Source organism: Dasypus novemcinctus, chromosome 11 (assembly GCF_030445035.2).
Source record: "Dasypus novemcinctus isolate mDasNov1 chromosome 11, mDasNov1.1.hap2, whole genome shotgun sequence".
Lineage (NCBI taxonomy): Eukaryota > Metazoa > Chordata > Mammalia > Cingulata > Dasypodidae > Dasypus > Dasypus novemcinctus.
Window position 1 is genome coordinate 57,273,217 of NC_080683.1, and position 16,418 is coordinate 57,289,634.

Sequence of the window (16,418 nt, forward strand, 5' to 3'; positions counted from 1 at the left end):
TTTTTAAAATGAATGCATATTTATATAGATATATATATAAAAGGTATAAGTGAGAAAATCACCCATAATCCTACCACCACCCAAAGAACAACAATTAATGTTATGGTCTGTATGTATACATATATACACATACACAGATACCTCTTTTGGTTTTGTATGTATTTTTAAAATAATGAAGTCATATTGACTATACTTTTTATAACTACATTTTCTACTTAGTATGTTGGGAGTATTCTACTTAAAGAATACCCTAAACCAGTGATTCTTAACCAGGAGTTATTTTGCCCCTTGGCACATTTGGCAACATCTGGAGACATTTTTGATTGTCACAAGTGGGGGAAGAGATGCTACTGACATCTAGTAGGTAGAGAACAGGAATGTTGCTGTCCACCATAACAAAGAAATATCCAGCCCAAAATGCGTAGTGCTGAAGTTCAGAAATCCTGAACTATATTGTGCTTTTCAATACCTGTACCATATTTAGTCATGAGCTGCCATAACAAAGCTCTCTCATCTGCCCTGTCTATGGAGCTCTCTTCCTGTTTTGTCTTCTTGAGTGAGTATCCGTTTTTATCAGCCCACCAAGGGGGCGGGGACTCAGCTGTGAGTCTCGCCCTCCTTGTGTGGTCAAATCAAAAACCCTAATCTTAACAGGTAATTTAATCAAAAACATCTCAGGTGAATCTGATACAATCAAAAGGGATCACATCCAGAGGAACAGGCCAGTTTACAAATATAATCCTTCTTTTTTTGAGAATTCATAAATAATATCAAACTGCTACATCAGCAAAGGAAAATTACAAAAGAGTACATAGTGCAAATGACAGGAATGTCAGCATTACTTTACATATTAGCAATTTTATCCCAGTAATAGACTCATTGGAAATACAGCCAGAGAAGACTATCTTTTATCTTTTTACATAGCAGAGCAATTGTAATCTTTTATTCACATGTGTATGTATATTTGGAAGTTTCTTAAGACAGTGGTCTGCAGCTGCTTTTGGTCCCCTTTGATAATCTGATGAAAGGTTATGGACCTTCTTCCCAGAAAAATGAACTTAGAAATTCACATGCATTTTTATATGTAATTTCATAGATTCCATATATATCTGTTCTTCTAAGGGCAATTTTTATTTTTAGTCTATATGGCTTCTTTCTAAATAAATTCCTTTATTCATTCAACAAGTATTTCATTGTGTACTCAGCAAGAGTCAAGCCTGGATACAGTGTTGAACAAGACAGACAAGGGCCCTATTCTCATGGAACAGTAAATGAATATCACATTCTGAAACTATTTAAAATTATCTTGTTTTTAAGTGCTAGGAAGGAAAAAAAAAATGGTTAGTGAAAGAGAATAACTAGGGAAGCTATTTCATATAGAGTGGATTAGTACTGCTGCTAATATTAAGTGGGAAACTTGAAGGTGAGAAATGAAACACATAATTCTGTAAGTGTTTTGAATGTAAAATCATAGAATATTGGAGTTGTAAGAGATTATGTAGCTTCCCCCTTCTTGTATTACAAATGCATAGGTAAGACGTAGAAGTTAGGGTCTGGGTGTAGAGCCTGGGACAGGTCCTTAGCCTCCAGGCTAATGTTCCTATTTAGTCAGTGCTGTTGGTGCCAGGCTTGGCAGTTCTTGGTAACCTGAACCCAGATGAGGCACAGTGATGTGAGGCGGCTCTGCTTGCCACATCTTGCTTCAGTTCTGATATTTGGTTCCTCCAGAACCCCCCACAAAAAAAACTTTTAAAAAGATTTAGATGGACATATAATCAATCCTGGTACTCTATAGAAAACAGCTCAGTTGCTCACTGGTACATGTAGAAATGTCTTTGATCTGATAGTACTGAAGATGGTAAGAATTAATTAGTTTTTGCAAACATGAAGCAAAGAGAGCAAGTACAATGTAGAATTTTTGGTTGTGGCTCTGTCCCATCAGTTACCTAACATTACTACATCCATGGGGAGAAATGACCAGTAGTTACATTGTAAGTCTTGGTATGTTTCATTCCCTAACTATTTGAGTGTCTCCTGTGTGCTGGCCACTAGGGATACAGTGAAAGTCAGAGTATACTGGTCCCTGCACTAATGGAGTTTACAATAGGGAAGGCGACATTTCAATAACTTCATTTTTACAACCTGAGGTAAGAGCAGTGAAGAAAAGGAAAAGGAAACATTTCTATAGTACATATAGCAGAGGGCCCTACACTGGGGGGGGGGGGGTGTGGCAGTGCTTCCCTGTGGAAATGATATTTGAGCAAAGAACTGAAGATTGAGGGATAGTAGAAGGATTATCAAAAGGAGGAGGAGAATGGCAGTTATGGACGTGAATACTGAGAGGAGTGGACAGACAGTGCAATGCTCTTGGTTGTGCCGTTCACAGAGATAATGCCAGGTGTGGGCCGGGGAGATAAGTCTTGAACATGTTGAGGTTGAGGCCTTTGAGAGAGCAAAAGTAAGATGTCAGACTCTTGGTTATAAGGGTCTGGAGCTCACCAGAGAAGTTTGAGCCAGAGATAAAAATGTACCTGTAACTGTTAATTGTTCTATACTGTGATTCATATGAGCAGATTGTTAGTATACATGAAGAATTCTTTGAGTCTTCTTGGAGCCTTCTTTTCTAATGAGTTCACTATAATTGCCAAATTATTCTTCTTAACTATAGCAAAAGTTAATCCTCAGTAAAGGTGGATTTAGACCTTCTGTGTTTTGTGCTTTTTGTTATTTTGTTTGTTTTTTGTTTTGTATGCCTTCATCTTTTTTGTTTTTTTAAAACATTTTTATTTATTTTTAGAAGATACTTAAATTACATAAAATGTTACATGAAAAAATGTAAGGGATTCCCATATGCCCCACCTCCCACACCTCCCACTTCCCCCCACATTAATAACTTCTTTCATTAGTGTGGTACATTCATTTGCAATTGGTGAACACATTTTGGAGCATTGCCACACAGCATGGATTATAGCTTACATTGTAGTTTACACTCTCTCCCACTCAATTATATATACATTATGGCAGGATATATAATGGCCTGTATCTGTTGTAATGTCATTCAGGACAATTCCAAGTCCTGAAAATGCCCCCATATTACACCTCTTTTTCCCTCTCCCTGACTTCAGCACGATCAGTGACCACTGTCTCCACATCAATAATATAATTTCTTCTATTGCTAGACTGTAGTATAATACCAGTAAGTCCACTTTAGTCCATATTTTATTCTCCAACCCTAAGAATACTGGGATGGTGATGCCCACTCCACCTCTAATTGAGAGGGGGCTTTGATTCCATATGGCTGAGAATGGGACTCTCTTGCTTGCAGTTGTAGACTCTCTCAGTTCCTTGGTGTGGTGGTTAACCATCCTCACTTCCTTGTTAGTTGTCCTGGGTTAGTCCAATGAACTGGAGAGTAGGTGATGCAACTCTGCTGAGGCTCAGGACCCATCTAACATATGGACAGCCCAGATATTGAAGTCTCTTGGACATACACCTACCAACTCCAGCATCAACTTAGGTTCACATAAAAGGGACAGAAGAGGCATGTGTAGAGAAGTCACATCTGAGTCCAACTCTGTCATACTCAGGAACACAAACTCCAAAGTAGGGCCCATTGGCAAGGCATCTATTTCAGTGCCTTTCTAGCAAAAGTATAAATTTTTATATATCAAATTGTCTCTAATGAAAAGAAAGAATATATTTTAGGGAACTTGAGGTATTAAGAATGCTTAAATAATAGATATTTTTAAAAAAATTTTTTTCTCCAGATTTGATGTTGAATTTGTTCTCTCAGCACCTACTTCCGAATGGAATGGCAAACATGGGCACATTTCACCAGCTCTTCTCTCTGAATTTTTGGAAAGAAGTTTAGATGAATCCAAAGTCCTCATCTGCATTTGTGGACCAATGCCATTTACAGAACAAGGAATAAGGTAAATAGAAAGATGGTAGGAAACAAAATGCTCAACACCATGAAATAAAGATCTTCTCATAAAAAGCAGTTGACTGTCTTTTAGTTCTTTCCTTTTGTAGGAACCTATGCTTTAATAATCTGTTACAGCCTAAGAAAATAAAGTTTTAATCTTCTTGCAGATGGATTGTTGGAAGCCAGGTCTATGCATAGTGTTAGATTTCAACACAGAAATGAGGTGCAGTCAGGTCTCATTGATCTCTGCTAATGACTGGCAACATGGGTAAATTCACAATCTTAATTGGGCCATCAGGTTCAACCTCTTCTTCCACCAAAATTTTATAAAATAATAGATAGTCATTAATAATCAATGTCTGCCTGATTATAGTTTTAGATCTTCCTTCATTGTCTGCATCTGGAAGAAAGTTAGTAAATAATGATCTGAGCAGCAGGTGACATCATCTAGTTGGCAACATAAGATATCCCCTGGATAAATCTCCCCTCAGAATCAGCTAATAAAAGGACAAATCCCACATGCTTAGAACTCTGGAGGACAAGAGACTGGAGAAGGACTCCACAAATGCTGAATAGAAGAAAAAGAAAAATAATCTCCAAGGACAGGTAGGAGACTTCGATCCCAGGTCCATTCCCCTTCATCTGGCCTGCCCAGCTTGGGAGTCAGCAGAGGCAGCATGGCCCTGGTCTCTCCAGCCATGGAGCCAGGCTATAGAGCCAGTCACAGCAGCAAGTTAGAGCTTCAATCATATCCAGGTACAGGGACCCACATCCGCAGAAACCCAGGGTAGAGCACAAACACTGAGTCATGCTGCATACAATATACAGGAGGGTCCCTAGGGGGAAAATAAAAGATAGGGAAAAAAACAGAATCGAGCAGTGTCTCAGGGATTTGAGTGACAGCATGAAGTTCACCAACATGCAAGCTATGGTGAACATCCCAGAAGAAGAAGAGAAAGGAAAATGAGCACAAACAATATTTGAGGAAACAGTGGCTCCAAATCCCCCAACTCTTAAGGATATAAATATACATGTCCATGAAGTGCAACATGCTCCAAACAGAATAAATCCTAATAGACCTACTCCAAGACCCATGCTAATCAGCCAAAGGTAAAGACAGAGTTCTGAAAGCAGAAAGCGAAACCAATTTGTCTCATATGGGGGGTCCTCAATAAGACAAAGTGCCAGTATCTCCTCAGAAACCATGGAAGTGAGAAAGCAGTGGCATGATGTATCTATGGTATTGAAAGTAAACCTGCCAGCCAAAAATTCTGTACCTGGCAAAACTGTCCTTCAAAAATGAGGAAGAGTTTAAAATATTCACAGATACATAGAAACAGAGAGTTTGTCAACAAAAGACTTGCCCTACAAGAATACTAAAGGGAATTCTGCAAATTGAATGGAAAAGATAGGAGATAGTGGCTTGGACTAGTATGAAGAAATGAAGATCTTCCCAGGGCAACCACAAAAAAAGCATTTTTAAAAATATGCAGAAACAGAAATGAGAAAGGGATTCAGAAAAGATCAACTATACAGAAAAGGAAGTTGCAATAAAGGAAAAGAGACAAAAAATATATATATTTATGACATAAAAACCAAAGGACAAAAAGACTGAAGTACATACTGCCTTTAAAATAATAACACTGAATGTTAATGAATTAATCAAAAGATGTAAATTGGAACACTGGGGGAAAAAAAAAAAAACATGCTCCAACTATATGTTGTTCACAAGAGACTCACCTTAGACCCAAAGACAAAAATAGGTTGAAAGGGAAAGGATAGAAAAAGCTACTCTATGCAAAAGTAACCAAAAAAGAGCTAGGTAGCTATACTAATATTGGACAAAATAGAATTTAAGTCAAAAGCTCTTATAAGGGAAACGGACTTGGCCCAGTGGTCAGGGCATCCGTCTACCACATGGGAGGTCCGCGGTTCAAACCCCGGACCTCCTTGACCCGTGTGCAGCTGGCCCATGCGCAGTGCTGAGGCGCACAAGGAGTGCCGTGCCGCGCAGGGGTGTCCCCCGCGTAGGGGAGCCCCACGCGCAAGGATTGCACCCCATAAGGAGAGCCGCCCAGCACGAAGGAAAGTGCAGCTTGCCCAGGAGTGGCGCTGCCCACACTTCCTGTGCTGCTGACGACAACAGAAGCGGACAAAGAAACAAGACGCAGCAAACAGACACAGAGAACAGACAACCGGGGGAGGGGGGGAATTAAATAAATAAATAAATCTTTAAAAAAAAAAAGCTCTTATAAGAAATAAAAACACTATATATTAATAAAAGGTATAATCTACCAAGAAGAAATAAAAATCATAAATATTTATGCATCTAATTATGGTGCCCCAAAATACATGAGGCAACTACTGGCAAAACTGAAGGAAGAAGTAGACACTTCTAGTATAATAGTTGAGACTTCAATACACCATTCTCTTCATTAGATAGACCATCTAGACAGAAGGTCAATAAAAGAGAGAATTTGAATAATATGATAGGTGATCTAAACCTAACAGACATATACAGAATATTGCACCCCCGAACAGCAGGATATGCGTTCTTCTCAAGTACACAGGGATCATTCCCCAGGATAGAGCACATGCTGGGTCACAAAACAAGTCTCAATAAATTTTAAAAGATTGAAATTATACAAAGCATCTTCTCTGACCATAATGGAATGAAACTGGAAATTAACAACAGGCAGAGATTGGAAATTCCACAAATCTAGGGAAGTTAAATAACACGTTCTAAACAATCAGTGGGTCAAAGATGAAATTGCAAGGGTAATCTGTAATATCTTGAGAGGAATGAAAATGAGAATAGAACATATGGGATGCAGTGACGGTAGTGCTGAAGGCGGGGGGGGGGGGGGAGATTTATACCCTTAAATGCTTACATTAAAAAAAGGAGCAGATGTGGCTCAAGCAGTTGAGCACCCACCTCCCACATGGTAGGTCCTGGGTTTGGTTCCTGGTGCCTCCTAAAGAAGATAAACAATGAGCAGTCAATGAGAAAAATAACAAGCAAACAGTGATCCAAAACAATGAGCAAGACAACAAATAGTGAGCAGACAACGAGCAAAAACAAAATGAACAAAAACAAAATGAACAGTGAGTTAATGTGTCTCAAGCAGTTGAGCACCCACCTCCTACATGGGAGGTCCCGGGTTTGGTTCCCAGTGCCTCCTGAAGAAGAAGAAGAAGAAAGAGCTAAAATAAAAAACCTCACTATATACCTGGAGGAACTAGAAAAAGAACAGCAAACAACCCAAAACAAGCAGAAGGAAAATAAAGATTGGAACAAAAATAAATGAAACGGAGAATAAAAACAAAACAACAATAAAGAGCATTAACAAAACCAAAAGTTGGATCTTCAAAAAGGTCAGTGACATTGACAAACCCTTAGTTAGACTGACAAAGAAAAAAAAAAGACAAAATCAGAAATGAGAGAGGGGTACATTACAACTGAAAAAGGATTCTACGAGGACACTATGAACAACTGTATGCCAACAAATTAAGACAACCTAGATAAAATGGAAAAACTCCTAGAAATGTATGAACAGCCTACACTGATTAGAAGAAATAGAGGATCTCAACAAACCAATTATAGGTAAAGAGATTGAATCAGTCTTCAAAAACCTACTAACGAAGGAAAGCCTAGAAGCAGCTGGATTAATGGGTAAATTCTACCAAACATTCCTACAAGAAGTAATACCAATTCTCCTCAAACTCCAAAAAATTGAACAGGAAGGAACACCACCTGACTCTTTTTTGAGACCAATACCACCCTAATACCAGTGCCAGATAAAGATACTACAAGAAAAGAAAATTATAGATGAAATTATTTTATGAATATTAATGCAGAAATTCTCAACAAAATGCTTGCAAATTGAATCTGACAGCATATTAAAAGAATTATACACTATGATCAAGTGGGTTTTTTCCAAGAGTGGTTGAACATAAGATAATTTATTAATGTAATATACTATATTAACAAAATGAATAAACCACATGATCATCTCAATTGATGCAGAAAAGGCATTTGATAAAATCCAGCATTGTTTCTTGATAAAAATACTTAGAAAAATAGGAATAGAGAAACCTACAGCTAAGATCATACTCAATGGTGAAAGACTTAACAGCTTTCCCTCTGTGATCTGGAACAAGACAAGAATGCCCACTGTCACCACTTTTATTGAACATTGCTACAAGTTTTAGCCAGAGCAGTTAGGCAAAAAAAAAAAAAAAGAATTGAAAGGCATCCAAATTGGAAAGGAAGAAGTAAAACTTTCACTATTTGCAGATTACATGATCATGTATGTAGGAAGCCCTGAAAAATCTACTACAGAGCTACTAGAGCTAATAAATTCAGCAAAGAGGTGAGATCCGTGATTAATATGCAAAAATCAATGGTGTTTCTATACACTAGTAATTAGCTGAGGAGGGAATCACACACAAAATTCCATTTACAATAGCAACTAAAAGAATCAAGTATCTAGCAATAAATTTATCCAAGGATGTAAAAGACTTGTACACAGAAAACTATTGAACACTATTAAGAGACATAAAAGAAGACCTAAATAAATGGAAGACATGCCATGTTCATGAATTAGAGGACTAAATATTGTTAAGATGCCAATTCTACCCAAAATACTTGACAGATTCAACACAATCCCAATCAAAATGCCAACAGCCTACTTTGCTGAAACTGAAAAGCCAATCTTCAAATTTGGAAGGGTAAGACCTAAATAAACTCCTAGAAGAAAATACAGGGAAGCATCTCAGGATCTTGTGATAGATAATGAATGGTTTCTTAGACTTTACACCCAAAGCTCAAACAATGAAATAAAAACTAGATTGATGGAATCTCATCAAAATTAAAAACTTTTTGTGCATCAGAGGACTTTAGCATGAAAATGAAAAGACAGCATACTCAATGGGAGAAAATATTTGGAAATCACATATCCAATAAGGACTTAATATTCAGAATATATCAGGAAATCCTACAACTCAACAATAAAAAGATAACCCAATTTTTAAAATGGGTTAAAGACTTGAATAGATATTTCTCCAAAGAAGATATAAAAATGGCCAAAAAAACAGATGAAAAAATGCTCAACATCACTATTAGGAAAATGCAAACCACAGTGAGAAACCATTTCACACCCACTAAAAGGACTACTATTAAAAAAGGGAAAATTACAAGTGTTGGAGAAGATATGGAAAAATAGGAACTCTCATTCATTGCTGATGGGGATGTGAACTGGTGCAATCCTGCAGAATACAGTTTGGCAGTTCCTCAGAAAGCTAATTATAGAATTACCATATGACCTGGCAATCCCTTTATTAGGTATAATCCCCAAATAATTGAAAGCAGGGACTCAAAACAGATACTGTGCACACCTATTGTAATAGTGGTGTTATTCACAATTGCCAAAAGATGGAAGCAACCCAAGGTCCATCAGCTGATGAATGGATAAACAAAATATGGTATGTACATACAATGGAATATTATTCAGTGGTTAAAAAAGAAAGAAGTCCTCATACATGCGCCAACATGGATGAACCTTGAAGACCTTATGCTGAGTGAAATAAGCCAGACACAAAAAGACAAATATTGTATGATCGCACTGATATGAAATAATTAGAATAAGCAAACTCACAGAGTCAGAATCTAGAATACCAGGGTATCAGAGGCTGGGTTGAGAGTAGAGAATGGGGAGTTGATGCTTAGATTGTACAGAGTTTCTATTTAGGTTAAATGTAAAGTTTTGGAAATGGATGGTGGTGATGGTAGCAACATACTGTGAGTGTAATTAGCAGCATTTAATCATATACGTGGATGTGGTTAAAATGGCATGTTTTAGGTTATTATGTATGTTAACTAGAATAAAGGGAAAAGATGAAACAGGATTCTATAACACAGTGAACCATACTGAAAATGATGGACTATAGTTATAGTACAAGTATCAAAATGTTCTTTCATGAATTATAACAGATGTGTCACACTAATGCAAGGTGTTAATTGTAGGTTGTTTTATGGGGAAAAATACAACTAATGTATACTATGGATTATAGTTAGTATAGTTTTAAAATTTTTACATCAGTTGTAACAAAGACCTACACTAAAGCAAAGTGTCAACAACAGGGAGGTCTATGAAAACTCTTTTTTTCCTTTATTTTTCTGTAAACCTACAAAATCTATTTAAAAATTATACTTGGGGTATGGGGAACAAGACAAAAAGGAGAGGCGAGAACATAAATAATATAACCCTAGTATTTGAAACCTGGGTAAAGAAAAATCAGTGGTAGTGTCCCTCATATTTGAAATTTACCTTGATCTGATTTAACTCTAAAATGGCACTTTAAAGTATTCTGTTAACTAAAGTTACTTTTTAAATGTTTTTATTAAATTGTCTTTTTTTTTAAAGATACATAGATCACACTAAATGTTACATTAAAAAGTATAAGAGGTTCCCATATACCCCACCCTCAGCCCCATTCCTCCTATATCAACAACCTCTTTCATCATTGTGTCACATTCATTGCATTTGGTGAATACATTCATTGCGTTTGGTGAATACATTTTGGAGCACTGCTGCATTGCATGGATTATAGTTTACATTGTAGTTTACTTTCCCAATACATTCAGTGGGTTATGGTAGGATATATAATGTCCAGCATCTGTCCCTGCAATATCATTTAGGACAACTCCAGGTTCCGAAAATGCCCCCATATCTCATCTCTTCTTCCCTCTCCCTGCCCTCAGCAACTACCATGGCCACTTTCTCCAGATCAGTGCTACAGTTTTCTCCATTACTAGTCACGATAGTTCTATAGTAGAATGCCAATAAGTTCTGAGTTTCTAGATGATTTAAAGATGTGGGTGCCATAAATTCTTTTTTTCCCCCCTTGACTGTTACGATTGAATCTAACATTTTCTAGTTTATTTTCTATTTTGCTATTTTATTTTTAATTTTTACTTATGAAAAGATTGACCATGATAAAGGCATTTAAAAAGTATTTTTATTCATATTGTATTTACAATATATTTTAATTAAATTTAGGTATATTTCAGGATTCTTTTGAGGAAATGCTTATCTAGTTAAACTCTCTCAAGTTTTTAAAAAATTTCTGTTTAAATTTTTACTCATTTAAAGATAAAGCTAACATGTTACAATTGCAGTGAAAACTACTGATATAGTTTGAAATAAAATATTTTTTCTAGGAAAAAAGGTAGAGAGCTATACTGTCTTCCATTTTATTGACATTGCTATTTTAGAAGTATATCAATGCTTCATAGTTTGCAGTATAATATTACTTTTTTAAGCAAATGGGAGTGATAGACTCAAGCACTGAAGGAAACCATCTTTACAGCCACTTAGTCCAATTTCCCACTAACTGAGGAGGATTTTATTGATTGATATTCTAGTGATGTCCAAAGTCAAAACTAGGTTTGACAGGAGACTGTTTTTTCCAAGAATTTTGAGCTTCTTGAGGGCAGGAAAAACATTTTCTTCATTTTGGCCCTCTGTGAGGCTTATCCCATTTCCTTGCATACGAGCACTTCAGCGAATGTGTATTCAGTGGAAGGGAGCTAAGATCTTAGTAGCTGTGCATTTTTTCAGTTGACTAACCTCTACAGCTTTCTTTTCTTGGTTTTACTTCAGAGTGAATCTATCTATACCATATGAGCTGACTTGTCCAGAATTGCTCAGGGCCTAAGCAACCATACGTAGATCCCTGATGTGTTGCCCCTTCAGCTTGCTGCACATGAGAAGTACCTTGAGAGACATCAGTACTTGAAGTTCATAGCATCTGTCTTTGTGACTTTCAACTTAAGACTCATATTTCTTTGATTTCCTTGTTGTCACCATTTTAATGTTTGTGGTTTATCTCTTTTAATTGGCAGTTATATGGGCCTCGATTAGGATAGTTTTTGCTGTCCTGAAAAATGGCTCTCTGAGATGCCCATTCCTAGGGCATCCAAAATTGATTTCAAGTCTGCTGCATAGATTAAAAGTAAAACCATCCCATCCCAAACATACTGTACATATTTGGTGAAAAATTGTCAGATTTCTATGATGTGATAACACAGAATGACTCAGAGACTTCTTTTTAAATATAACATAATTTACTTGGTTAATAAACACCCGTTTTGTTTATTACAGAGATGAATAAAACAGTCTGTGCTTTTAAGACCTTCACTGTCTAAAGGTGGAAACAGAGACACATACATACTGTTAACTAAAATATTTGTCAGAACATTATAAATACTCTTAATAGAGGTTAAAAACAAAGTGTTTAGAAACTTGGAGAGAATTACTTTTTACCTGGGGCAGGGGGAGGGTGTTTTGGAGGAGGAGGGAGCTACATGGTCAGAAAAGACTTGTGCTTGGAGCGATGGCTATAACATTGCCAATCAGAGAAGGTAGAGAATGGTAGTGGAGGCCAGAGGAGAATGAGCAGATATATAAAAGTGCACATATTCAAAAGACTAGACTGGTGTGGCAAGAATGTCAGACACTTGCTGGGGAGAAACAGGATTTTTCTATGGGAAAATAGGATGGGTTCAGATAAAGAGAGGCTTGACTGCTTCACAGAGTTGGCCCTCGTGACTCTTGGAATATTTGTGTGTGCTCTGGGGCTACTAATTTTGGTTTGACTCTTGGCTCTACTACTTAAAATTATCCTGCAATCTTTAGCTGGGTGACCTGGAGCAAGTTACATAACCTTTCTTAGCTTTAGGGCACTCTGCTGTGAAAGAGAATAAATAAATAACAGTACCTATGCATGTGGAGTGTTTAGCACAGTGACTACATATAGTAAGTACTCAGTAAATGTTTATTATTTTCAGCAGTCTTTTAAAGAGAACTGCTGCTAACACTTGAATCTCCATTTATGTCTTCCAAGTTGAATTATACTTAAGCAGCATTTCTTTTCTTGTTTAAAATGTGAGGGAGAATGAAGATACGATGTCAGAGGATCAACCACATTGCTTTGAAAACTAGTCAATAAAGAGGAAAAATCAAGCAACTTAACCTGCCTTTTTTATATGAACTGTACCACTGGGTAACTACATTAAAAAAATTCAACGGAAGTTTTTCTTTATAGAAGTCCTTGGTTGAGAAAAGAAAGAACAATAGAGCTAGAATATCACTATTTTTCAATCCCATATGAACTAATGGATCTATACATAAATCATTGATGCTTGGCAGCATCACAAAAAGAGAAGCAACAGGTATTATATGCCTCCCAATGGAAGAACACAACACTGCCTATGAAGTGGTCTTGAAAAGAATTGAGCCTGTATCTGCTCAAGCTTCTAGATTAATTATTAATCTATGGAATAATAAGAGGCCATAGGAACATGTTATTAAATTACACCACAGGGATGCAGCAAAATGAGAGGCACTACTGGTAAAAGTCTGATTTTGTCAACAAATTGCAAGAGAGAGACAGATCTTTTAGATTAAGATACCTAAAAGACTTATCAGCCAGTCACAGTGATAGATTTTAATTGGCTCTTGATTCAAACAAGGTATTTTAAATATTATGATATTTATGAGACCTGAAAATTTAAACACTAGATATTTGATGATTTTGAGGACTTAATTTTTTAGATATGATTAAATATACATACTAAATGGGGAAATGAAATAAAGTACTATGGTTCTGATGGTAAGCTTTGATTTTAATCCTTTAATTTTTTTTTTTAACATTTTCTCTAAAAAGCATGTGTTTTATATTTGTTTTTCAGGATGCTGCATGATCTTAACTTTTCCAAAGATGAGATTCACAGTTTTACAGCATAATGAAGAGCTGTCATTGTCCTTTATTCAACTGATTTATCTAAATTTGTGATTGCTTAGGGTTTTTTAAGAGAACAATTTTGTATATACAAAAAGGCTAACTGGAACCCAGGCTTCCATTTCTTACGTGAAATCAAATATTCCTTCAGTATAGATGTCTTATGTTTTATTTTGTACCATAACTTATTTTACTAATCCTACAACTGATATTTGAGCTGTAAAGTTAATCATGGCAGCAAATACAAACAGGAGTCTTTGTTATGAATCATAAATTTCCTTACCATTTAAATTGTCTGTATCACTGTTCTACAATAAGCACTTGTGTTTTATGACATGACAAAGTGTAAATGATCACTTTGATCACATTTCTATGCTGTAAAATGTCTTATTAGCAATACAGATTGGATTTTACATTGCACTGTTAACTCAGGAAATGATCACTTCTGTTCTTGTTATTAGTATTCAAACATGGAATGTTATGACTTATTAAGTGTTCCAAACATTTTGTGTGTGTGTGTATATGGCACTGATATAGAATAAAATGATACTTAAGTACTTTTTAATCCTTGTGGTGGAAATGTGATTGAATGCAACAATACTGTTTATGTATCTAAGGGAAATTTTAAAAAGAGGTAATAGAAGATACTGGAAAAAAAAAGATACTGGAGATATTTCACACATATAACTTTGGACTAGGTGTGCTAGAGTTTATAAGAACTTTGTTATTTTGTTGAGTAAAAACTAACTGAAAGATATCAGGAAAGGAAATGAAAGTGTGGCATCTTGTCCAATGACTAAAAATAATCTTTCAGTGCTTTGAAATAGGTTACATTTTAATTATTTTTTGAGGCCATCTAGACCAGCTGGGAAAATGAAAAACACTCTGTCCTAAATGGTACTTCCCCACAGCTGGCAGTCACTGGGGATATGGGCAATTTATGCTCTCTCCCTGCTGCTATGTACAACCTTCAAATACTCTGGAAGATTATGATTCAGCAAAGTGTGAGGAAATTGTACTGAATGTATAAGTGGCTACTACATAAATTAATTTGGATTTTTCAGTCTTATTCAATACAGCAGCAACACATTCACAGAAATTGTGATGTCCCTGTAAATGATTTTGTGAATGGCTGAATCTTCACTGAATGATGTACTCAAGAGGAACATAATATAAGCATTCCCCAACTTACAGCACCAAGATTATGAAGTTGCCTATGTGCAAATAGCTGGTTAAAACACTGTCCCCTTTTCATGTGCCTCCCTCTTCTATAGCCAATTCCACTCCCATCAACATTCATCCAAACAGAAATCTAGCTGTCCTGGGCGGGCAGAGTAATCCACTGACTAGGAGGAAACATTCTCTAGCTTTATGTCTTGTTCCCATCTCTCTTCTTTCTTCAGTTAATGGGGATCATGTACTTTCTGTAAACCACCTCTTTTTTTTCTTGTAGTTCATTAGTAACATATCAGTTCATTCTCCCTCAGCCAACCTCATTCTCATCTTTTCCACACACATATCCCACCCTTCTTTTTCTTTTTCCTTCAATCCTTTTCTGGTTATCTCAAGCAATTTCCTCTCTTTCTATGTAAATGCATCGCTTCCTCATTCTTCCTTTCATTGTATTTTAAAGCAAATCTGAAAACACTCTTACTGATCTCATCCACTCACAAGATTCTATCAGCCTATGTGTTAATAACTCCAAAGTTGAACTCTAAATGAAAATCAACTGAGCTCAGCTTTCATTATCCAGCTGACTCTAGACACCATCTGGATGTTCCACAGTCTCTGAAACTCTACATGTCCCAACTAACCTTTCATTGTTATCTTTCTCCAAGTCTGTACCTCTTCTTGAATTCTCTGTCCAATTCACTGGTACTACCTAACCTAGCCAGCCATTCTACAAGCAGTAGAAAGACCCTCAATGTCACTGTCTCCAGGCTGACTCTCTCTGCCATACCAGCTAATCTGGTCCTATCATCTCATTGCTGGATTAGTACAACAGTCTGATAATTGGTCTTGCTGCAGTCCTGGTATTGCTGCATCCATTCCCCACTCCACTTGTTTTAGAAGGCTCTGGAGGGGAAATTGGTTAGTTTCCCCATTTCCCTTTGAATTCAGCCATATACTCTAGGGTACAAATGGGAGTAATCTGTTGTGACAATTATTCTTGAGCAAAGAATTCACAGGCTTTTTAGGAAGATCACGTACTTGCAATGAGGAAAGGGAATTATGCTCAAAGTAATTTTTGCTTGATAATTATGCTTGCTTGTTTAAAAAAAAAAAAATGTAGTCTGGGCACAGTGTTACTCAGCTGTGTCCTCTGAAGGCTGAAATCAAGTTGTTGGTTGGGCAGGACTCTTACCTGGAGGCTCCAGGGAAGATTCTTCATCTAACCTCATTCAGATTTTAGACAGAATTCAATTCCCTGCGGGTCAGGTTTAAGGTCCCTGTGTCCTTGTGTCAGCTAAGGGCCAGTCATTGCTCCTACAGTCTACATTTGTTCTCATGCTGTGGCCCCCTCCAGCAGTGGCAGATCAAATCACTCTCATGCTTTTAATCTCTCGAAGTTCCCTTCTCCTGCATCTGTCTTGCCCCAGCTGGAGATAGTTATCTGTTTTAAGGGCTTATGTGATCAGAATTGGGCCCAACTGAATAATCAGGAAAGGTACCCACAGCTCAGGATCAT

The 16,418-nt window shown here is 36.8% G+C and overlaps 1 protein-coding gene across 7 annotated transcripts in view; it reads left to right on the forward strand.

Annotated features, from left to right (window-relative positions):
* LOC101437731 (cytochrome b5 reductase 4) overlaps positions 1 to 14,294 on the forward strand; it is an 83,098-nt gene extending 68,804 nt beyond the window's left edge. For 5 of the 7 annotated variants that reach the window (XM_058307099.2, XM_058307100.2, XM_058307102.2 and 2 more), the window contains 2 exons: positions 3,768 to 3,932; positions 13,680 to 14,294. In XM_058307099.2, coding sequence (XP_058163082.1) covers positions 3,768 to 3,932; positions 13,680 to 13,734 — 220 coding nt within the window. In that variant the 3' untranslated portion in view covers positions 13,735 to 14,294. The remainder of the gene's footprint in view (positions 1 to 3,767; positions 3,933 to 13,679) is intronic. The other 2 variants (XR_011650090.1, XR_011650091.1) reach the window with 1 other exon arrangement.
* The last annotated feature ends 2,124 nt before the right edge of the window (positions 14,295 to 16,418 follow it).